General features: G+C 43.9%; 4 protein-coding genes across 4 annotated transcripts; 2 read left to right on the top strand and 2 right to left on the bottom strand.

Annotated features, from left to right (window-relative positions):
* Positions 1-2,933: 2,933 nt before the first annotated feature.
* On the bottom strand, positions 2,934-9,848 carry LOC108885540 (zinc-binding protein A33-like). The gene is given in 7 exon segments (XM_018679922.2): positions 2,934-4,325; positions 4,327-4,703; positions 5,780-5,895; positions 6,448-6,470; positions 6,685-6,918; positions 8,265-8,360; positions 9,113-9,848. Coding segments are annotated over 7 exon segments (1,554 nt in total). The 5' UTR covers positions 9,632-9,848; the 3' UTR covers positions 2,934-4,136.
* A 2,243-nt stretch (positions 9,849-12,091) lies between these two features.
* On the top strand, positions 12,092-14,356 carry LOC108885541 (endonuclease domain-containing 1 protein). Its single transcript, XM_018679923.2, has 2 exons — positions 12,092-12,560; positions 12,837-14,356. Exons 1-2 carry the CDS (start codon positions 12,255-12,257, stop codon positions 13,470-13,472), a joined length of 942 nt encoding a protein of 313 aa, XP_018535439.1. The 5' UTR covers positions 12,092-12,254; the 3' UTR covers positions 13,473-14,356.
* A 1,929-nt stretch (positions 14,357-16,285) lies between these two features.
* Positions 16,286-18,539, top strand: LOC108885539 (endonuclease domain-containing 1 protein). Its single transcript, XM_018679921.2, has 3 exons — positions 16,286-16,425; positions 16,514-16,864; positions 17,689-18,539. Exons 2-3 carry the CDS (start codon positions 16,550-16,552, stop codon positions 18,289-18,291), a joined length of 918 nt encoding a protein of 305 aa, XP_018535437.1. The 5' UTR covers positions 16,286-16,425; positions 16,514-16,549; the 3' UTR covers positions 18,292-18,539.
* A 2-nt stretch (positions 18,540-18,541) lies between these two features.
* Positions 18,542-23,793, bottom strand: si:dkeyp-121d2.7 (zinc finger protein 696). The gene is made up of 5 exons (XM_018679920.2): positions 23,477-23,793; positions 22,659-22,996; positions 21,064-21,404; positions 20,266-20,377; positions 18,542-20,107 (listed from the first exon to the last, which is right to left on the bottom strand). The coding sequence occupies exons 2-5, from the start codon at positions 22,957-22,959 to the stop codon at positions 19,059-19,061; spliced, it is 1,803 nt and encodes a 600-aa protein (XP_018535436.2). The 5' UTR covers positions 22,960-22,996; positions 23,477-23,793; the 3' UTR covers positions 18,542-19,058.
* Positions 23,794-23,899: the final 106 nt, after the last annotated feature.

Here is a 23,899-nt window from a genome sequence, read left to right as displayed (position 1 = left end):
CGCTTCTGTTCATATCTCTCTCTTGGTGTGTGCAGGTGAGGAGGTTTTTATCATCAGCTGTTGTCTTGGCTCTGGGATTGAGTTCCTGCACCTCTGCCCCAGCACGCTATCTCCTGGTCCTTTAGGTGACACTCTATACCTCCTGAACTTTACCTCTCTTGCGTTATCTACCTGTAACACGTCGACCTCTCTCTCTCCTTCTCTTCCTCCCCCTTTTCCACCTTTTTCCTTTCATCACAGCTGAACGCTCCTCCTGTTGCCTGGGTGCTTTGTTTCAACTCAACCTATTCTGTCACCATTGTGTTTATATATCCTTTATCCAGTGTGCTTTTGCTCCCCCATCTCTAAATCAAAACCTTGTGTTTTTCTGTCACGTCTTTCCCTCTTTATTTCTTCTCAGAGTTGCCCTCGTCTCATCCTTGCCTCTTTCTTGTCGCCATCATTTCCCTGACAGTAATCCTCGTTGCTCTCCACGCTTCCCCTTCCCTCTATCTCCCTCAATCTATCCGCCCTCAATCCCCTGTCCTCCCCCTTGTCATATTTGGAGCCTTTGTTGTAACACAAATTGGATTTTTTTCGGAGGTGGCCAGGTCAGCTATTCATTTAGCGACAGGGAGGGATGGAAAGAGAGAGAGATAGAGATAGAGAAAGAGAAAGAGAGAGGGATACAACAAACTCAGCAGCTACGTGATGATGAAAGACTTTTTGTTTAGCTATAACACATCACCCCCTGTGTTGTCCTGCATGCATAATCTTATCCAACAAGCATGGCTGAGCGCACACACATGCACACACAGGTGAACATGTCACCACTGACCTCTATTTTTAGACGCAAATGTTCACACAGGCACGTAAACATATTATTGTGCATTTCACCTCTCTAAAGCAGCAGTATAGCTCCATGGCTTTTATTGAAAACCAACTAATTCCACTAAAAGCATCAGTTTTCTATAAATAAAGCGTCCCATCAATTTGTTTTTCCCCCCTCTCTCTCCATCCTTCCAATAGAAAAAAAAATGGGGACGTTGGCAGGTGTTTGGCAGCTTTGAGCTGATAAAGCGTCTCACCTTTCCCCCTGTTTTGCCCTTAACTGCCTCCACTGAAATCTCCCTCCACCTCTGCCTCTCCTGCTTTCTCTCCACACATCTCCCGTTAACCTGCATTAAACATTTCGCTTTAAAACCGAAACCCTGATAGTGTATATTCTCCAGACTGGGGGACGATGTATAGCTTGACTTCTCTCCAGTTTCCTAATGAGGTTTCCATTATTCACTTCAACCCCGTCTTTCAGTTGCCTCTCTGTCTTTCTTCAGCCCCTCTCCTCATTGATTATTGATGGGAGGGGAGAGGCAAATTCTTGAGCGGAGGCAGAAAAGAGATCCATTACAGAAAAGCTAAGTTACAGGCACTGAGGGTTAAAAATAGGGTTTGTATTTTGGGAACAGAGCAGTCATCTCAGAGAGGGGAAGATGAAGGATTAATGAATAAGATGAAAAGAGAAATGAGGGATGGAAAAAATAGATTTTCTTAAAGAAAGTGGCAAAAAAAAGTTTTCTACTTCAGGAGAACTCCATCCATCTCTGACTTATCTTTCACCTTGACACTCCCTGAAACCAATGAAAGACAGGGGTGAATGACAAAAGGAGTGGCCGCTGAGCAGTAATGTAGAAGTGAAGGCTTGTGTTACAGCATGTTGATCAGCCCGCAATAATATCTAATTACAGATCAGTTAAGGGAGGGAGGGGTCAGACTGGACATAACCCTGACAGACACAGACTTAAAACCAGCGGCCTATGGTTAATGTATAGGCAGATGACATGGATAACAGGTACGTTTTATTCGGGTCAGACTCTTTCTCATTACTTATTCGTTCGTAATAGTAGTCACAGATTACCAAATTGCTCAACTGGCACGAGGTGAACTCATTAATCTTGCTTAACTGGACAGTGAAAAAGGAACACTGTGCGAGTATCCGTGACAGGTAAACACCAAACTCAAGCACAGTGAAGCGACAGCTAATCAACTGATTATCCTTAGAAACTGTTCTTTACAGCCTTAGCACACACTATTATAAGTAAAAGCTTCAGGTTTTGTGTGAAACAGGATTTTTTTAAATGTTTTTTTTAACTCTATGCCTGTGGTGTGAGGTGACCTTGTTTGCTCTTGTTGCCACTGATTTAGTCACATTTTTATGTTGCTCTCGTGACATGTTTCAATTGTCTGACAATAAAAAAGAAAGTAGGTAAAAATGTGCTGAAACAACTCCTCTCTGACATCCTGTGACCTCTCTCTCTCTCTCTCTCTCTCATGGCAGTCTGTGCCTCATTTCCAGACCTTTTTAGATCTGTACCTTTGTCCTCCAGGAGATTCAGCCTCTCGTCATGTCTCTCTCTCATCTCTGTGAACGCTGTGTTAGAGTTTTGACTTGAGTTTTGTTTGTATAGTCTGTCATCTTAGTCCTCATGAGGGAGAAGAGATTGTATGGATCAGGTCCTGTCTGTACCTGGAGGTTGGTTGATGTCCTCCTGGATCCATATTCTTCAGATATGTTTAAAATTAATCTATAATATTGTCACTTCCTATATTGTAAACTGATCCCCTAATCTGATCTCCTAAGTTCTTTATCCTAAGGATAAGGAACAGAGTGTTTTATACAGATTGTAAAAATCCCTTCAGGTAAATGTGTGATTTGTGATATTGGACCAGAAAAAGATTTGGCTTGACTGGAAAACATAAAAAAAATGTTTTTAAAAAAGATTCTGCATCAGTACTTGAGATGAATTCTTTGAGTAGGCTGCATTTGCTTTAGCTTGGCCTTCCTGTGGTTCATAAAAGCTCAGTGCTGCATTATGAGGACCACTGAGCCTCACAGTGATGCTGCATTCAGAGTTAGTTTTGAGCACCCTCTGGTGGAGTCAACAACCAACAACAAGTTCAGGTGGGAAATTTAATCATATTATTAAACTCTCATGCCAAATATTTAGACAGTGTTCACTCTGATCTTAACTTGGATGCAAAAAAAAAATAAAATAAACACAGTGAAAATATATGTAAATCACATTTTAGAGGTGTAGTGTTGGACAAATGTGATGGTGGAGTGAGGTGAGAAGTGTTCACTTATAGAGGTCATAATTTTAAATTTCAGATCAGTTATATGCATCATTGCTTTAGATGTACTATGTAATCACAATAACAGGATAAGATACATAAAAACAGCAAAAATATATCATGTTATGTTATGTTATGTTATATTGTTAGATATTGCTTCAAAACATGCAGTAAGATATTGAGGAAACATTATTAATAAAATTTTAAAATCTTTTTTGCCAAGACTCTACCAGTAAAGTCTTTGATTACATCTTTTACAAGCAACATGCCTTATGCATTTTTCTCATGAATTCAAAACCAAAGTCTTAAAGGATCTTAAAGGATGGTCTATATTTTTCTTAGTGTCAACAAATCCTTTGGAAAAGACTAAAACCAATAACATGCTGGTATACCTCTCAGTACTTATTTAGGCTGCTAGCTCCAAGCACCATTAATTTCTACAGGAGTAGATTATACAGAAAATGTAAATAAGGGGGAAATAGCAAGTTTTTTTATGGGACTATTTTCACCAGTGGATGAATACATATTTGGTGCTTTAGTGAGTAACAACAGGGTGTTAGTGGGATTTAATCAAAACTACAGTGTGTGTGTGTGTGTGTGTGTGTGTGTTCATAATGACAGAGCATGTCATCCAGAGCAACAGTGTGGCTCATTATGTTAAAAAGCTTTTGAACAACAATGAATGTCTACTGAATTGAGGAAAAAGTTATATCAGGTTTTGGCAACGCAGAGAATACTTGTTAGTAGGATAAATTCACTGTTGTTTTGGTCTTTTCATGGGAATGTTGACAACATTTATCCTTTAAAGTGTCGTATAGTAGTTTCATCCACATATTTCCAGTCCAAGAATATTATCATTACCTGCATGTTCACCATCACCATATCATTAAATAAGTAAAGTCTTTATAACAAGAATGTGTGAAAGCTAATGAATGAGTCCATCTGAGGTCATTAGCCCCTGAATCTCCTTTGCAGTTTTATTCTAAAACTGATGATGCAGAACATCAGTCCTGTGATAAAAAGGGCATCTATCCCCAATGTGGTGTTACTATGGTGAGCGGCTCCCGGTTGTGTCCGTTGATAATCGGCCAGGGATTAAAGTACGGGAAAACGGGCTCTTTGAATTTAGCATCATAGAAGGTGAAGAGGTGGCTCATGTTTCCAGCATCGTAAAACGCCACTTCACCACGACCGTAGTCCAGATAGACCCCCACCCTTCCTGGGGGGTTCGGAGGGATATAATAAGCTGTCCTCCGAGTCGGTGCATGCTTCGTACTCACTGGTGCCATTGCCGTTGTCCCTCTTCACAAGGGTCCAGAAACCGTCATCTGGGCAGAGGCTGATCTCCTCCTTCCTGTTGACAGAAGCAGTGGCCACGCCCAGACCCCACGCAGTCTTGGAGCCCACGTCTACCTCCCAGTAGTGTCTGCCAGAGGAGAAGGCTTCAGAGCCCAGGACGATGTTGTAGCGGGTGAAGCGCTCCGGGTTGTTGGGCAGGTTGGGCTGGAGTTTGCCCACCTGGACGCTGGTCCGACACGGGGAAACCCACAAGCACGGGTAGGCTGTGTCCGGGTTGAGGGTCACTGCTGTGACGCCTTGGAGGACAAGAAAAAGAGTTAGAAGTGGAGAAATACAACAACAAAGATATGTTTACAGAGAAAGACCCAAGTAAGACTGAGGTCATTCGCCGTAAACACAGCGGTGACCTTCAACAAGACACTGAATGCCTACCCGCTCAATTGGTGTAAGACGAGCTAGATAAGAGCATCAGCTACATGGATACAGATGAAATATAAATGATATACTGCGTCAAGACAGAAAACTGCGATGTAACTCCAGAGGGTTAATCCACCACTTAATCTAGACCCTGTGTCTAGTGTTACAGAATCAACAACAGTGTATGATGACATGTCATTGGTAAATGACCTGAAAGACCCAAAACAAGCCTTTGCACACCTGATTTCAGTCCAGCAACAGACTGGTTTCAGGTACAGTCACATTTGAAACTCACTGTCGTCCAAGTCATCCAGAAACAGCAGGTTGATACTTGACTAAACATTAATGCAAAAGGAACTTCACTGAATTAACAAGTCAATTTATGAAGTCAGTGAGAAAACTGACAACAGAGAAAGGAATGTGGTCAAAACAACAGCAACATTTCGTTAAACTCTTTTTGGCTTCAAGTTCTTTGTAAAGTAATGAACCTGATGACAGCTGATAAGAAAGTTGTTCTTATACTGTAAGTGTTATAAGTGAAACTTTTGACATTTAAGGTATTTTACATTCTACACTACTTTATACTCCACATAAAACTGAGTAAGAGAGATCTACTCCAGTGGCTCTGAGTGGTACCTCTGCTTGAGTTTGGAGCTGATACATTTTTGACAGAAAGCCCACATAACAAACTTTAGGCGTGGTTTGAAAGTAGGTATTTACCAGACAAGGAGGTGAATCAAAAGATGCTATTGTGTTGCAGTAAGATCCAGTGTTTGTGGAGCTTAACCAACGCAAGGGACTAAAAGTCAGGATATATATTCGGCCTCTGCTGCATCAATTTTGCCTGCTCTTCTTTAATCCGTCTCTTAGAAGCTCCTCAGCTTTGTGGAGGAGGAGAGGAATAATAAATCACTCTTGTACAGCGGGTGTTTGGATGGTGTGTTTGTTTATGTACCTGGCTGGAAAATGGAGCTCATTTTCCTCCAGGTCCTGTACTGCAGAGGTCCCAGAAACTCTCCTGCCTGCAGATCAGTGGCCACCTCTGGAGGGCGCTCAAACAAGCTCTCAGCCCTGAGACAGAAAGAAAAAAAAAAGAATAATATAAAGCCAACAATTTGCAATACAAGAAGGAAAGAAATCCTCCTTATTTTTTTTAAACATATTTTTGTGGCTTCTTTTTTGGATACAAATTAGAAGAAAAGTCTTTTCACAAGTGTCAAGCAACTGCATACCAATGTAAAATATATACATTTTAATGCAAGTCAAAATATATAAATAAAAGGTGTAACTGTTAGCATTGAGGTTATAGAGTTATATACTATAGAGTTTTTGATCTAGAAAGTTTTTTGTTTTTTTTAACTGTGCTGTCTTAAACAGTTAGACGCGCTTCATATGGACCACTCGTTGGCACGATAATGTGTGACAAAGATGACTCACTAAACCATGATCATGTCCTCACATCCTGTTTCAGGGCTTAAAGGTAATTGCAAAACAAAACACAATTTCCAGCTGATTTAGACAGTCACATAGAGAAAGAAGGGGAGGTTACAGGAAAATTAATGAGTGATTCAGTAAGAAATCACGGCCATTAAATGATCGTGTTATGATAAAGATGATACTCACCCTCCAATGAAATCTTTGATTCCCTGAAATAGAGCAGATCACAACAGGTCTGTGATTACAAAACACTTCAGTCTCTGCTGAAACATGCAGATAATTTCTCTGTCACTGCGCTTTTAGACATTGCTCTTTGGAATTTGTTTTTTCACGCAACTGATACTTTTTCCCGTCTAGGTTAAAAGAAAGGTGTGTGAATCATCCATTCATTCTCCTCCTCCTGTCCTCCCTCTTCCCTCTCACCTTGAGCTGCTCCGGGTTTTCCTCCTCCCTCAGCTTGAGGCGAAGCTGGTCGGCCGTACTCTCCAGTTGGCTGATTTGCTCCGTCGCCTGAGTGAGTGCCCCCTCCAGCTGGTTGAGCTTCTCTTCTTTCTGCCTCTGCAGTTTCTCCTTGATGCGCTCCTCCTCCTCGAGAAGGAACTCCCTCAGACGGCCAAACTCTGCAGAGACCATCTCCTCCAGGTCTCCTGCTCGCTCCTGCAACAGAGGGAGGGCCGCGGTCAGCGAGGACAAGTTCTCTACTGAGAGTTTTGCAATTTGAAGGCAAAGCAACAGAATTTTTTTCAACATATAAACTGTGTATTACATTGTTTCTTTTTCTGAGGTATTTCTGCAAGAAGTAATTCTGCTGGAAATCTGTGTGAATGTTCAATCAGTTAGCAAGAGTAATAAAAAGGATCACAACCTACTTTTATCCAGTAAGTGTCATCATCAGCCAATCAAGTAGTTTACTTCCATGTCTGTCCAGACTCAGATAATGTGTATCTCAGGGTGTTCCTGAGATATTGTGCTCATGAAAATGGGACGGACAGATGGACAACTTAAAAGTGAGTGAATCACCGGCTTTGCTGATCTTTCAGACATGTTGCAATGACACTGACTGACATCTACAAACTGTAACAGTATCAAGTATTTTATTTTTTAGTTGAATAATTATTATTCATAGAGCATGTACCGTGCCTCTGGATGTGGCAGCTAAACAGATGTGCATCTTTATCCTTATACAAACATGATACAGAGAGAAAACTCTGCAGGAAAAGACAAATTGACAAACTTCCTGTCAACCTTGCTCACCCACATCCTGCCATACTGACTGAAACAGAGAAGTGAAAATCTGTGAGTGTGCACATAAACTGGGTCAAACAGGACAGACAGGAAGACACACACACTCAAACAGACAGACAGACAGACAAGAGAGAAAAAGACAGTTTGTAGTAGACAGTTTGTAGTTATCTGCTGCTGCAGAAACGCTCCACTCTACGCTCATATCTCAGTTTAACACACACACAAACACACAGGGACCTCTGTTTGAGGTGAATGCTGAAGTGGTAGTAAAAGCGACCCTAAATTCTGTCTGCCGTTATCTGTTCCTGTGAGGTTGTGTAACATGCCGTCTTTTTGTACACTTGTACATTTTGTACATATGTGTGTATATGTGTGTGTTTCTGTTTGTCCGCCTGTCGAAAAAATATGACCGTGAGAAAGACAAACATGCCATGACGTGTTCTAATGTTTATGAACCACCTATTGTATTTCAGCTGCAGACCATTTGCAAAACATGGGGATCGCCACGTTTGACGAGCGACGCTGAGTAACAACCTGTTGTGTCACCACCGGTCATAATTAGGACTCAGCCATTATTCACGTCTGCCAGACAGGTACAGGTGGAGGAATGCAGGTGAATGTTGCCTAGCTACCAGAATTTCAGGTTCTATTCACACACACACAAGTATTTCTTTGTGAGGGTTACATTCAGAAAATGTTCTTTCACAATGCTTCACACAGAAACAGATACACAAACAAACACAGACATATCTTGATACCTTAATGAAGAGGATCTTTTCATTTGTCTGTTTTTGGAAGAGCGTGGCCTCCTCTGTCTGTAGCTGAACCCTCTCCAGGGCCACAGAGAGCTTGTCCTGTTGGTGGGCAGCAAAAATAGACGGTCACATGAAAAACATGGTTAGAAAGCAGGGGTCAGTAAACTGGATTATAGTTAAATGAACAGTTAATTTGATTGGTGCCGCTCTCTGAACAACAACATCTTTAACGGGAGTCATATGATGCCCGACTTTCCTCAACTGAACTCTCTGACGCACACATTCAAACAAAGTGGGAATTCAGCACCGTTAAAATACACTGAGAGGGCCTCCAAACAAAAACTGGTGATGGTGAGCTGCGAGGTTGAAAGTGCAGTGGGGTTAGAAGAGCTCACACTGACCTGCTGAATTCCAGTCAAAACACTAGGTACCCAGAGGCTGCTGAGGAAAAAAAAGGGAGTCTGCTTTCAAAAACAACTAACATGTTGTGAAAGCCCTGACTGTTAACACCAGAGCAGCTGTGGTTTATTAGAAATCAAGTATTAATAGCCAAGTTTTGATTGGACTTTTAGGAAAGTTTGTCAAACCTGAAGAGCATTTCCTACTGGAACAAGGAGAGGAGTGTTAAATGAGCATGGTGGAGTGTGGCACTCCCTAAAACTTAAGTCCAAATTTTATCTTGCAGCTCCAACTATTACCAAATATCAAACAGAAATGAGTTGTAAAGCTGCAAACTGAATAAGGTGGTGTGATTTAAGGTTTTGGTCGTTAACCTGTCAAATGAGACAGACTGGGTGTAAACTGACTGGAGGCTATCAGAAAGAAACGTGTCTGAACTCATGAGACAGTACCCTGTAGTTTTCAAAAGCCTCGATGATAGGTATAACGTTGTGGGTCTTGTGGTCTCGGGACATGCCGCACACCAGACAGATGGGGAGCTGGTCGTCCTCGCAGTAAAGCTTCAGCTTCTCCTCATGCTCCTCGCACATATCCATGCCCAGGTGCGGCCAGTGCCCGATGGACGAGGTCACGCTGGTCATGCTGGACCCGCGCTCCCGTTCCTCCGGCTCCTCCGGCGCGCCTTCCGGGTGCCACCCGATTAACCCCGCGGCCGTGTCCATGGTCCGGGCTCTGCGCACGCTGTCCACGACGTTGCACAGGAGCGAGTTGGGTCGCAGTTTGCGCGCGCACGACTTTCTACACTTCGGGCAGTTCGACAGCTCGTCCGCCTTGGCTTCCCAGCACTGGATGATGCACACCTGGCAAAAGTGGTGTCCGCACTCGAGGATCACCGGGTCACGGAACAGCTCCAAACACACCGGGCAGGTCAGCTCCGACTGGAGCTCCTCAAGTGCGCTGGCCTCCGCCATTCTCGGCCCAACTCATAATCCTGAAGAAGGAAAAAAAACCGTCTGGTGGCAACACTGTGACAAGTAAAGACTGGGCTGCTCTTCCGTTCACAACGAGAGAGGGAGTGGTCTGAGGCCGACGGCGGAGCAAATGTTTTCACGGAAGAGACAGAGGGCGTGCAGCAACAGGCTCCGTGCAGCCGAGATGAACGTGTCAGACAGCGCGCACGGTCTTAATGTGCCAGGAGCTAAACAGGCTTTTCTTAGAAAGACAGGAAACATAAGAAGCAGTCTGATACAATGTTATCGCACTAAGGTAATGAAGCCATCTGTAGTCACCCTGATGAGGAGACACGGAGAGACATATAGCCTCACTAAAACGCTCTTATAAAGTTAGTATTTATAGTAGGAACAAGCTATTGATAAGCACTGTCACTACTCGAAGTCTGCAGCTGTAAATGTCACCAAGTTGATCCAGAAGATCAGAGGTCATATGATCCATAGGAGGAATCCTGTTAATGAATTAAAAGAAAAATCAAGTGGAATGCTGGAGGAGGAAGAACAATAATCACAGCCTGGCTGATAACTTGTTCTATAAAGCAGTATAAATGATTTATAAGCCATTAATAAACATATTAGTAACAATTTCTGCACCTGATTAGCTTTACTGATTTATACTTAAAGCAAACAACAGTCACAGTTGTTATCAATATAACTACTTCTGTATACTGTGTTTATTGCCTCAACTTTCATATAAGGAGTAAGGGCTCATTCATTGTGCTTTAACTAATGTACAGACTTATTTCAGACAGGTGTTCAATGTAAGTTCCAAAACACACCCTGCAGTCTCTGAGTCAGTAACACAAAACAAAAAGAAGAAGGGAAACCTGCTGACACAGAGGACGTCACTGTAAGTAAGACTCAGCAGCTCTCCTCTATGTGGAAACAAAAAGCCATGGTAATTCCTGGCCATCCACAGGTTACGACTCATCACCAGTGACTGTAAACACAGCGTTATTACTCACAGTCCAACCAGTTTGACTCACCTGGCCATGATCAGTGTCTGTGTCCCAGATAGTCATGTCTCTCTCTGCTCACTAGAGGGCCATAATGTACAGTCTATCACCTTCATCTCAAGGACAAATTTCAAGATTTGTTTAGTTAGTGCTCTTTTTACTCCTGATCAAATCCTGCAATTTCTCCTCAGGCAGCAAGTCTAGCACACTTTTGTATTGTTTATGCTAAGAAAATGTGTTTTCCTACAAATTCATACTATAAATGTCTCCAGAAAATCCAGAAAATAATCCTGGCAGGCATGGTGTATTGAAAAAAAAGAAAAAAAAATCTGACTTCCACCTCCAGGAGAAACTAATCAGATTTACAAATCACAAATAAATGTATAAATATCCTGTTTTTGAGAAGGAGGTGGAGATGTTAAGATGAGTCTTCTACTGAGGATTTTTAATCTGACCCACTCCCAACAACAGCAGAGAAAGAGTGCAGTCACTAAAAGGAGTGTTTATGAGCCCAGAACGTGACCTAATGTGAGACAGATTGATTTTTTCATCTATTCACGACATTATTGACACTCAAAACAAGTATTGGTATTATCTGTCAACTCATCAACCCTTTAGGTACCTCATGGCCTTTATTTGTGATGTACATCACTTTGGTTTCCCCCCCATATTTATGTCCTGTCCACAGGAGGATTTTCCCACCAACACATAAAGCACATAACGAAATAAAGAAGCCACAGACTTTTTGTAAAATTGCAGTTAAGAAATAGCGGAAGTACAATGTTCAGTATATCAAGCTTTTTATATCTTTCAGAGTTTCGGTGAGACAAGAATGTAAGATCACACAGAAACTGGAAAGAGACTTGTTGCCAGTAAACATCCGAAGTTGCCTTAATCAACTCCTGGAAGCAATTTAGGACAGTACTGAAAAAATGCAGGACTACTGTTCTCTGCACCTCAAGCATCTGTGTCATGCAAGTTACCCATGTTTTTTTTCGCACCTCTAATTCTCCTGACGTCTCATCTTTTTAGACAAAGTGTGAGAAAGCTGGAGGGTACACGCTCTGCACAGAGATGAAGCATCACCTCAGCTGGTTTCAGGCTTGAAAACCTGGTCCTGGAGGAGACGTAGAGAACACAGACAACAACAACCTCCACAACCGCCAGAAACCAGAAACTGCACCGTCAGTTCCTGTAACATTTACCACAGGTGTTTTACTCTTGTCTGACTGTCTCCTGTGCCAGCAGACCTACATGAGTGGTGTGACAGAGAAGATATCTGCAGGTTTTGGGGTCCAAAATCACCAAAAGATTGATGACTTGAAACAAGATGGTCTTTACTTCAGCTGACTGATCTTTTAAAAAAAAAAAAGGATTTGTAGAGCCATTGTTTCTCAGAAGACAGCCTGACTGCTGGTTAGTGGGGGAAGTTTGATAGCGAACAGGGGTTGGGGGTGGGTTAAAACTGTCACCCACGGGGTTCCTGCTGTCAGTATATATAAGAGGAAAACCCAGTGACAGCTCACAAGCACCTATACTCCAGACGCTGAATGGACACAAAGGAAACGCAGCTCTAGAGGAAGTCTGTGTCTGACATCTCATTCCTGCCTGCTGCTCTGTTGTGCAGGATGTCTCAAAGGAAGATGCTGCGTTTCTCCACGGGAGCTCCGCTTCTTCTCCTGTCCTGGTTTGGTGGCTTGGTCCTCGGTGAGATCAGCAGCGACTTCTCCCAGTGCCTGGATTTCTTCTATGAGAAAACTCCACCGCAGGGCATCAGTGCATCTGGATACCAGCCAATATGCCAGCGCTACAAAAACCAGTACCACTTTGCCAGCCTGTATCACCGCCAGTATCGCACACCACTGTACTCTGCGTACATACTCAGCCCTGCAGATGGCAAACGGCCCAACAGCATTTGGATGTATGAGCCACAGGTGAGTAGAAAGACAGTGTGTGATGTTTAAGAGCAATTTCCTTTAAAGACTCACTCACAGAAGATTACACAGTCTTCACACAGAAATGCACAGAAATTCAAGGCAACATGAGAAGCTGTTCTATAGAATTTCCGCTTAAACTGAAGTGTCACTGTGGTCAGAGTGTCGTTACCACAAGGAAGGTTTTTTGCCACCAACTTCAAGCAGAAGTGTAAGAACCCTCCTCCAAACTGTGGCATCAATAAGCAGCAAAACACTCATCTTTCTTTCTTTCAGTTGGCGTTTTCCCGTGCCAGCTCAGAGATGAAACCTTTCCGTACTCCCGTGGACCAGAATGTGATGGAGAGCCAGGCGGTGCTTCAGGACTACAAGAATTCCAACTTCACCAAAGGCCATCTCAATCCCAGCATGCACCAGAAGACAAAAGAGGACCGTGAGGCCACCTTCACTCTGACTAACATTGTCCCTCAGCGGGCGGGCTCCAACTCTGGCCCTTGGAGCCGTCTGGAGAGTAAGGTGCTGGAAAGATTCGAGGCTTTCTGCGAGGGGCCGATGTATGTGATCACTGGGGCCATGCCTTATGAGTCTGGATCACGCTGGATTAACAACAGGGTGTCTGTTCCTGAGTACATGTGGTCTGCCTACTGCTGCCCATCATACAGATCTGACCTTCCTGAGTCTGAGCAGCCATTTTTCCCCACACATGCTGCAGTGGGAAGAAATGACCGCAGCAGTGGAGAGGAGATTGTGCCAATTAATGTCAAGGTGAAGGCCTCAGTGCGAGGCTATGATGTGAAGCAGATGTCTTTAGAGACTCTAGAGGGCATCCTGAGACAAAGGCTGGCCATGCCCATCAGTCTGTTTGCTGGGCAGTGTCAGAAACAAAGTGGAAAAGCTTTAGTTCCTTGTTAAAATCAAATGCAGGAGTCACCACATACTGTCTGCTCAGAATCAACAAGTTACAAAGATTTCATTCCCTCGCTCCTTAACTGTCTCTTTAATTACTGAGTGAGATCAGAGTTTGATGAACCAGGATATGATGATTATCTCATGATGACTGAAATTAATTTTTTCAAATGATCAGGATTTTGTAAAACAAATATTGTTCCTTCTTGTAACATGTTCAATAACTAACTCCATGATTTTACATTAAAACAACATGAGTGCACTGAAATGTTTATTCAGCATCATCAATAACTTTATCAATACAATACCAACACATCCAAACAAAATGGTTGCACACGTCACATTGTGAACATTTGTGTACACACTCAGTTCAGCAGCAGGAAAACAGCACAGACACACTTTTGCATGTAGACAGTTTAGAAAAACATGGCATACTGTTCTGTTGAGGTATGGCCCTATGTATGTTGGTCTTATTTTCCAAGAAAAGAATATTTTTGATATTGTTAGTTTTCTTATTATTCTATAATAATCCCAGACAGACACCTTAACCTGTCTTCACCTTCCAGCCATGCAGCATCTGCACGAGTGGCCTGATCAGGGGGAAACGCTGAGCAGAGAACATTGTTGGAGATGGACATACTGCAACAGAGCTGGTTCACTCTAAATGAACTCAATTAACATTGCTATCAAAGTGTGGCTGTAAGTCTTTGCATGATTTATCATTTATCTTCAACACACTGAATTGACTTGATGAGACACACTGTGTTTGAATGAATAGTGGAACTGTGCCCTGCTACTTTTTAATGTAGTAATACACACTCTGCCCTGCAGATGGCAAACAGCCCAATGCCACTTGGTTTGTAAGGTCATGATGGTAAATGAAAAATACAGTGTGTTAAATAATGTGCAGTTGGGGTCAGTGTGTGACTTCTTGTGAATGCAGTTTTTGTTGTTACATTTAAGCAGAAGCAGTCTCTCTCAAATGAATATAGAAGAATTCAGTCTCGCAGCACTGTATTATTTACTTATTTTATTTCTATTTCTTTTCCGACCAGGTGACTGAATCAGTCACACACCTGTTTACACATCAGAAACATAGAAACACTCACACACCCATTAAACTCAATGACGCAGCAAAAAACTTTAAAAAAGTGGCATCTCCTTCTCTCTCTTTTCAAGCTTCTGTCTCACAAATCCAACCCAGATATGCAGCCTTTTCCAATCCACAATCCAGAGCTCTGGCTACACCGGGGACCATCTCAATCCCAGCATGCACTGGGAAACATGTCTGTTTCCTGGGCAGTGTAAGTACCAGCGTATTGTATATAGAAAAATAGAGGTCCTCCAAATAAAAAGGCAGATTGTCTGACAGAGATTTTATTATTTTGTCAGAAGGATATGCAGCCTATAAATGCATAGCTGTACTCACCTTGAAGAAAACAGTAATGAGATTATTTTGTGCAACAGTTATTTGTCTGAGAAAAGCTCTGCAAACAAAGTCCATCTTTACAGTCTCCAACAGACATTTTTTTCCCCAGCACAACAGTATCAGATGTCTCTTTATTTCTCTCTCTCTCTGTGCACACACACACACTTTAAAATTGCAAATTTTATTGATGACCTTTGGATAACCGTTCAAAGAGAGGATTAAGGGACAGTGGCTCATTGAGAAGGATTTTATGGCTTTTGCCAATTTTGGAAATTTCCCTTCTTTTATTTACCCAAGGAAAATGTTCGTACGAGACACCGCGCAAATATCTGCTCTTTTATTCAAAAGTATGTTTAACTCTGTCCTGTACTCTGGCCGCCCTGTCACTTCATTTGGCTTTTATGATTCTCATAGTTATTTTATTATACATCTAAAACACAATTGAATGACTCTGGTTGAACATAATTTGACTATGCTGACAGAACAGAAGCAAAGAGTAGTAAGGGAATTTTGCACAGTATTTTTAATGCAGCAATAATGAGTTACTGTCACAGAGAATAGTTTTCTAAAACTATAAAACACATTTTTAATATACTAAAAGCGGGTCTTGGATTATACTGGTAATAAATTAATGATGAACTGATATGCTATTGCAGGGAACACATTTATGTGAACCTTAAAATATGCTCAAACTGTCCATCAAGTACAGCACAAAGGGTATTTTCAATGAAATTTAAGTGCATTTAGCTTACACTAAAGGTACATAGAGTTGCTCCATTTTATCACAGGTAAATGAAAATATACTGCAAATAGCAGCATTTCTAAAAGTATTACTCAGTATTAATATGCACGCAGTAGAGTACAATTAAAATGTGATAAGTACATAAATAGGCCACAAAGTGCAATTTAAGTATATTCCTTTTTCACCTGGGACAGCTGTCTGTTTGCAGGGCAAACATGCACACACACGCGCGCACACACACACACACACACACACACACACACACACACACACACACACACACACACACACACACACATTTACTGCACATTCTTGTACACCTATCTTTATGGGGACATGACACATTCCCTAGCCCTTTACCACCATGGCCACAGAGCCAACTCTTAACTAATTTCTCAACCATTTAAATTTTGAGGTCCAGTGTTTTGGTCCCTACACAGCTGTCAGCTGTCTGCTCTGAGAATTTATCTTTTCTTATTTACTCCAGGAAAATGATCCTCACGTATATCTGCTCTGTAATTCTAAATGCTCTATCCTGTCACTTCAGCTGGCTTTTATTTTATCTCACAGTTATTTTATTATACATCTGGAACACAGTGAAATGACTTGACAGTGAGGTTTAACACAAATCTAATATGTTAGATATGCAAAGGCAGAGGAGAAGAGTACAGCTATGTGCCGCCCCCAGAGACTGAACGAGGAGTATTTAACTCGAGAGCTGTGTGAGTTCAGAGCATTCATCTGCTCAGAAATCAGCTCTGGTGATCAACGTGGAGGAAAACTTCTAGGTAAGACTATTTAGAAGAGACTTGTCTGAGAGGAGGTCTTCAACAAACTGTGTTCACTGTCTAACAGACATCTCTTTCTCCATCACAGGTACAAATCATCAGCTCTCTGCTCTGTTGTGCAGTGATGTCTCAAAGGAAGATGCTGCGATTCTCAGCTGGAGTTCTGCTTCTTCTCCTGCCCTGGTTTGGTGGTCTGGTCTGTGGAAAGCTAGCGGGCAAAAACTTTTCAGATTGCAAGAAGTTCTTTTATAAGAAAACTCCACCAACAGGTTTCCCTGATCCTAATCATCATTTGCAGCCAATATGCCAGTTCTACAACAAAGACTTCCGCTTTGCCACCCTGTACAACCGTGCTAATCGTGCACCACTGTACTCTGCGTACATACTCAGGGGACAAGGTCAGCCACCCGGACGGGAAACCTGGTATTATGAACCACAGGTAAGATGTGGTGGGCAGAGTTGCAAAAAACTGTATGCAAGCAAAAGTACTGTCATTGTATAGTTCCAAGAAGCAGTTAGAGGTCAAAGATGCAAAAATAAATAACGATAGAAACAAAAAGAAAAGAATAAAAGTACCAGTATACTGCCGTCTTTTTTACACTGCTTTCATTTTGTCAGAACATGACCCATCAAAATATAACTCATTCATAGTGATTTTTTATTGAATGTCACATTATAATTTTAGGATTAGCAAAAGATACATGTATTTAAATATGATGTAAGTCTGAATACTAAATCTATTAGATAAGGCAAAGTGCATGGAGATAAAGAAGTGCTGGTTAGTGATATGTATAAACCATTTAACTCATAAAAGAAGTGAATGTTTTAATATGTTCCAGTATCCTAATACTTTGAGACAATCCTAGAAACTATTTGGTCTTCTGCAAATAAATAAGGATGAAAGAACAGCTGACATTTAAAAAGGCAAATATCAAGTGACCCACTCAGTCCAATTAGGAGAAAATTAGGTAACATTTCATTAAAACTGTAGATACATAAAATACACATTTTTATCTGGTGAGGTAACAAAGGAAAGGTCACATCCAGCAGTAGAAATATATAAGCATGCACAATCAATCAGCCAATTTAAGGGAAACAATTTACATTAATATAATATTCACAGCCTCTGTTTAATGTTTTGCAGGTGTCCAATAAATCCCATGAATTAGTTTAATTTGCACAAGTCCAGTTTTGACTGCAGAGTTGATATATTTATGGTTCTGTAATAAAGACGTAATATCTTCTTCTCTCTTTGTTAATTAGCTGGCAAATTCAAAAGACAAACAATACATGAAACCCTTCCCAGTTGATGACCAAAATGTGAGGGAGAGCCAGGCAATGGATGAAGACTACACAGCGGCTCCCCTCCACACCAGGGGCCATCTCAACGCCGCCGGACACCAGAATACAGTGGACGATGTAGAGGCCACCTTTACCTTGACAAACATTGTTCCTCAGAGGCTAGGCTCCAATAATGTCGTCTGGGGTGGTCTGGAGAACGAGGTGTTGGGAAGACTCGCTCACTGCACAGGGGAGATGTATGTGATCACTGGAGTCATGCCTTATGAGAATGGACAACACATGATCAATAACAGGGTGGTTGTTCCTGAGTACATGTGGTCTGCCTACTGCTGCCCATCATACAATCCCAACCTTCCTGAGCTTCAGAGGCAGTTTTTCCCCACACATGCTGCAGTGGGAAGAAATGACCCTGACAGTAACAATGAAATTGTGACAAAGGATCCCAATGCGCCGGAGAATAGACGTGGTTATGATGTGAAGCAGATGGATTTGAAAGAGTTGGAGGGTATCCTGCGTAAAAGGTTCAATACAGAAATCACACTGTTTGAAGGGCTGTGTAAGTAACAAGGAGTGACAAGCTTTAGCAGAAGTCAGTTGTTAACTTACCTGCTCAGAGTCTCTGTGTCTTAACCAGGCTTCTCATGTGTCCAGTGCTTCACTGCTGAATAAATGTTTCATTTAAATATCACACTGTCTCATGATGGTTTGAAATGAATATTTGTGATGAATATGATCTTATAATCCTGATCAGTGTCATCTTGTAACATGTTCACTAACCCCATGATTATCCAATAAAAAATGTGTGAAGAGCATCTGATGACTTGAAATATTTATTTCTTAATGATATGATCAAAACACAAACATACAAAACACTGAGCTGTCAGTTATATTGTCAGAGAAAAACAAGGCCTTAGTTCAGATTTAACATGAGTCAATTACTGATAAAAAGATAAAAATGTACAATTTATTGATCATCATAAATAAGTACAAGCTTTGTACATACAAATGAGAACACCTCCAATTAAAACAGCTGGACGTCTGAGACTGATTTTATTTCTCCCACAGAGAAACACCATATACAGTTGTCTTCCTCTCAACTTTGACCATCTGATTCTTTATTTACTAAACAAAAATCATCCACACACACACACATCTGCTTCTTTATCTTAGAGTGAGTTTAACTTCTCATCCTGTCAAAGTGTAAGAAAGGTAAATCATTGAGAGTAAAATGAGCGAGTACCAGTCACATTCATCACCTAAATTCTACCACAGTCAATTAAGAACCAGCTCTTTCTTCTTTCCAGCTCTGTCAGAGATTTGAGGGACAGGGTCTAAAAACACTGGTGGTTTTTCAGCTGCTCCACATCACTAAATCCTCTTCCACAGTTGGAGCACTGGAGTGTTGCCTTTTCACTGTTGTGTATGAGTTGGTGTCTCTTTAAGTACTCCACGCGACTGAAGCGTTTCCCACACGCTTCACATCCGTATGGACGTTCACCGGTGTGGATGCGCTGGTGCCGCTCCAAGTTGCCGAGACGACTGAAGCTGCGTCCGCACTGTGGGCACCGGTGCGGCCTCTCGCCCGTGTGTACCAGATGATGCCGTTCCAGCGAGCGTGAGTGTGTGAAGCGCTTCCCGCAGATCTCGCAGCAGTGTGGCCGCTCTGCGGCACAGGCACACTCGTGGTTCTTAAGAGCCCAGGCATGGCTGAATGTGTTGCCACAGTGGGCACAAGGGAAGAGACTGTCCTCTGCTCCACTGTTCTGTAAATGGGCGCCCCCTAGTGGACAGGGGTGCTCCTCCAGTTCAGCCTCTAAGGTGAAGCCTCCTCCACACTGTGGGCAGAAGTGGAGCAGGTCCCCGCCACCCTCCTCTTCCCCTCCGCTCTCCCCGACGCTCCCAGGAGCAGACAAGTGGGGCAGGTGTTCTGCCTCTCCCTGCTCCACCACATCCTCTCCAGTCATAACTGTGCCCGAGTCGCCCTCTCTCTGCTTCTTTGACCAGCCTAACCTCAGCTCCGCTCCCCCAGCGACTCCAGCCCTCACGCTGTCCTTCACTCTGACTTGCCCTACGTGGTCTTCTCTCTGCAGCGTGGGCGGCTGAGGTTCCAGTTCTCCATCCTGCTCCATACCATCAAGGCCTATGTACTTCGGGGCCAAGCCAATCTCGCTGCCTCGCACTACCGCTGAGTCAGGGCTGACAGGCTGGGAAGCCGTCATGGCAGCTTGTTCGCGGCCTCTCTCGGCCCTCAGCGCAGACTCCAGGCCCCTCAGCTCATCCATGGTCATGCCGCCCTCTGACTGCTCTGCTGAACCCACCTCCCAGTCTTCCTCCTCTTGCTCTCCTGGATGGAGGGTCGGCGGATGGTCTGACAGGTCTCCTGAGAAGAGACAAGAGGGAGGAGGAGGAGGAGAGATGTGAGGGGGAGAGAGGGAGAGAGCTGGCATGAGCAATCATTTCCACCTTCTTTCAAACTGTTGGTCTCTGTGCATTTCACTAACATCCCCTCCCTCAATCAGAGTGCCCTGGGCTCATTACCTTCGCTTTGGGCTCTGGAGCTGGTGTGGAGGTTCTGGGTGGGCGGGTCCATCTTCAAAGCCTCCTTGATTAGCCGGAGAGAGGCGGGTTGATAGCCCTCTGTTGGAGCAAACTGCATAAAGAAACACTGGGAGTTAAGGGAAGAACAACTGAATCCAGGCAGAATACACTGTTTATTGTTAAATTCATATATTTTTTATAAATATTTTTATCTATATTTTTCATAATGGCTTGAAACTTGGATGCAACACTTGTCGTTGCCATACACCATGACCCCACCAATTCATATATTTAGAAAGCACCTGAGAATAAACCTAAATGCCTGCTGTATTTCTTAAAATCTGTTTTAGTGGCTGGCAAAACACCTTGAAAGAATTTACAGGGAGGCTAATAACACTTTCATCATGCTTTGAATATTCAAATACAGAAGAGAAGTGAAGAGTGGATCTGTGCCCTGCCACTTGTTCATGTGGTGGAATAGCAAACAGCTTTTCACCTCCACCAGTAGGATTTCTACCTAAAAGCTTGTTGCACTTGAGATGTGGAGAGCCCCACTCAACGGACTCCTCTGGAAGCTAAATATCAAATCAATAGCCTTCCCTTTATCCACTACATCTCTGCAGCGATTTGATGGCTGAAAAACACAAGCAAAACTCTCTCTGTCTCCCTCTGCTATCGCTCTCTTTTTTTCTTGTCTACGTTCTTTCTCATTCCATATGAAGCTCCTGAGCAGTGCAGAGATGCTGTGCCACTTTCTCCTCCTACTCCTCCTCCTCTGAGAAAGCACTTCTCCCTCACCTCCTCTTTGATGTTGGCCGTCTCCTCCCCCTCACCGCTGAGGCTGCCCTCCCCTTCCTCGTCCTCCACCATCCCTCCCTCATCCTCTTCATCCCCGGGGAACTGGATGAGGTACATCTCCCTGGCCTCCTTCCCCCCTCTTCCTCCTGCTCCTGCTACCATCCCCACAGCTCCTCCACTTCCTCCTCCTCCTCCTCCTCCTCCCCCGCCACCACTACTGCCGCCGCCGCCGCTGCTGCTGCTGCCGCTGCTGCCACCGCCTCCACCTCCTCCTTCCTCCCACACACCTCCAGGCCAGCCTTTGCCATAGGCTGCTGCCGGGCCCTTCTTTGACTTGCCTCCTGTGGAGAAGAGAAGGAGATGAAGGAAGGGTGGGAGGGAGGTTGAGAGAGGAAGGAGAAAGTGTGCGTGTGTGTGTGTGTGTGTGTGTGTGGGGGGGGGGGGGGTGCAGGGAGACAGGAAGGAGAGCGAATGAAATATGAGGGGAGAGAGATAAGTGGGAGGAGATGATTAGAAGGCCAGGAGAGAGAGATGAAGGAGAGAGGAGGGTGGAGAAGTGGGAGATGATGAGGAGGAGGGGATTTGTGAGGCAGAGGAGAAGAGGAACAGAGGGGAGGTTGGGGGGAAGGGAGAGAGGAGAGGGAGCAGAGGGAGGAGAAGTGAGTGTGATGAACGAGTGAGGAGAGAGGGGGCATAGAAGGACAGAGAAGAGAGCGGAAAGGAGAAAAAAAAACACGTGACAGGGAGGAGAGGAGGGAGAGACAGAGGGGAGAGGGAGTTGTTGGGGGCCAGCAGTGGAGGAAGAGGAGGAGAAGAGGGTAGAGGGGGAGGATGGAGAGGTGAAAAGAGGAGATTGAGAGAGAGAGAGAGAGAGAGAGACAGACAGAGAGAGGAGAAGTGGAAGTGAAGAGGGAGTGTGTAATTATGGTGGTGGCGGAGAGGAGCGGGAGAGGAGTGGAATGGAGGAGGTGGGGGAGGGAAGGCGGGAGAGAGGGGGAGAGTGTGTGTGCAACGTGATGAAGGAGAGAACAGAGCAGGAGGAGGTGGGGGCGGGGAGAGAGGAAAGGAGGAGAGGGCGTGAAGGAGAGAGGAGCGGGAAGGGGAGGAGGTAAGAGTTGGAGAGAGACAGAGAAGTGAAGGAGGTGGGGGGAGGGAGAGGAGCAAGGCAGGAAGGGAGGGAGGGAGGGAGGGAGTGCTCAAAAGCACAGAGGAGTGGGAGGGACAGAATGCAGCGGGGAGAGAGAGAGAGAGAGAGAGAGGAGAGGGGGAGGTGAAGGACAGAGGGAGCGATCATGAAGAGGAGGCGGAGGAGGAAGGGAGGAGGAGGGAGGGAGAGAGGAAGGAGGGAGGGAGAGATCAGCTCTTGCCAGATGGTTTCCAACAAAACAAGTGCGTCTTCACATAAGCCCTGACTGCATAGCAAAAGCCCTGACTCTCACATTTAAATAAAATGCAATCAAACTGAAATATGTAGGATGTTTAAGAAAGCTGTCATTTAACTGTAATGGTAGCTTTACGTGGGCCACAAACTAAAGGTGATGTAAGCCTCCTCGTTTGATAGGAGAAGCCACCCTAGAGTCATTAGAAATACTTACGGGTCACCTCAACTTTTCGTTTCTGCCGCCCTCCGGCTCCTTCCTCCGTCGCCAGCCCAGCGTTGCGGCGGTTGGCAGCCCAGCCCATCCCGTACATGCGCTCGGTTCTCAGCTTGTTCTCGGTGAGCCTCAGCCGCAGTTTGAGAGCCTCGTTCTCTTTCCTGTTGAGGGACAGCTCCACCAGGTAGTCGTTCACCGTATCCTGGAAGAGTTTGGTGATCTCGCAGACCGAGGCTCGGATCAGACTGTCCATGACAGCCGTCAGGTGGGTCTCGAACGTGGTCACCGACTCCTCCATCATCGTGGCCGGGGGCGGGGGGCTCGGGATGGGAGCGGACCTGATGGTGGTTTATTCAGTGACAGGTTATGCTATTGACATGAGCAGGATTACATGTAGCCCAGTTTTCCTACTTGGATTACAGAAGTTTCACATTGTCTGATCGATTGGGCAGCTATAGCCAATAAATATGTCCAATCTAGACCCATATCATCAATGTCAATTAGAAAAATTAACTTTATCTGTCGGTACTAGCTAGCTATATCTCGACAGTAAAGTGTCACACTGTAACATAATGTTTATTCCATCTCTGTTACCATTTAATTAAAGAATATATAATAGCGGGTTATTTAAAAACTACAACGGTGGTATTTAAGTTTAATAAATACCAAATGTATAACCTGCGTCAGGTTAGCTTCTTGGGAAACTTGTATTATTGATCGACATCCAGTAACGTTCAAGTAAGAGAGGAGCAGCAGCCTCCGTAAGGTTTTAAAGTGAATGTGCTAGCAACCTGGCTAATTTAGCTCTGAATACACACCGTTTCTTAGATGAAATCCGAAGGACTGACTCAGACGCGAAACGGCGACAGACGGTGCGATTTCACGGATCACGGATAAGCTCGGACGGTTGTTTGTGAACGCTGAGACACGGCGACAAAGGAAAGCGCCATCCAACTTCTGCCCTCTCTCCCCCAGCCACTGTTTTCCTTCTCGCCTCCTTCAGCACTGCTTAACGATGCCTGGCAACAATGCGCATGCCCACTACCGTAATTACCCTACACTCAAGAACAGCCGCACCCTGGAAAGAGCACGCACTCAGATTTCACTCACCGCTTTATGCTTAATCTGGTGTAAACGATGGGGCCAACGAAATAAAGAACTAATGATATAAAAAAACGCATCTTCCATTCGGTAGGTATCGTGTTTAGCGAGTGTCGTCGACGGTGTGTGTCTGCCAGGGG

The sequence above is a fragment of the Lates calcarifer genome, linkage group LG8 (assembly GCF_001640805.2).
Source record: "Lates calcarifer isolate ASB-BC8 linkage group LG8, TLL_Latcal_v3, whole genome shotgun sequence".
In the NCBI taxonomy this organism is placed as follows: domain Eukaryota; kingdom Metazoa; phylum Chordata; class Actinopteri; family Centropomidae; genus Lates; species Lates calcarifer.
The sequence above is the reverse complement of the archived record's forward strand: the minus strand, read 5'-3'. Positions and strand labels throughout refer to the sequence as shown.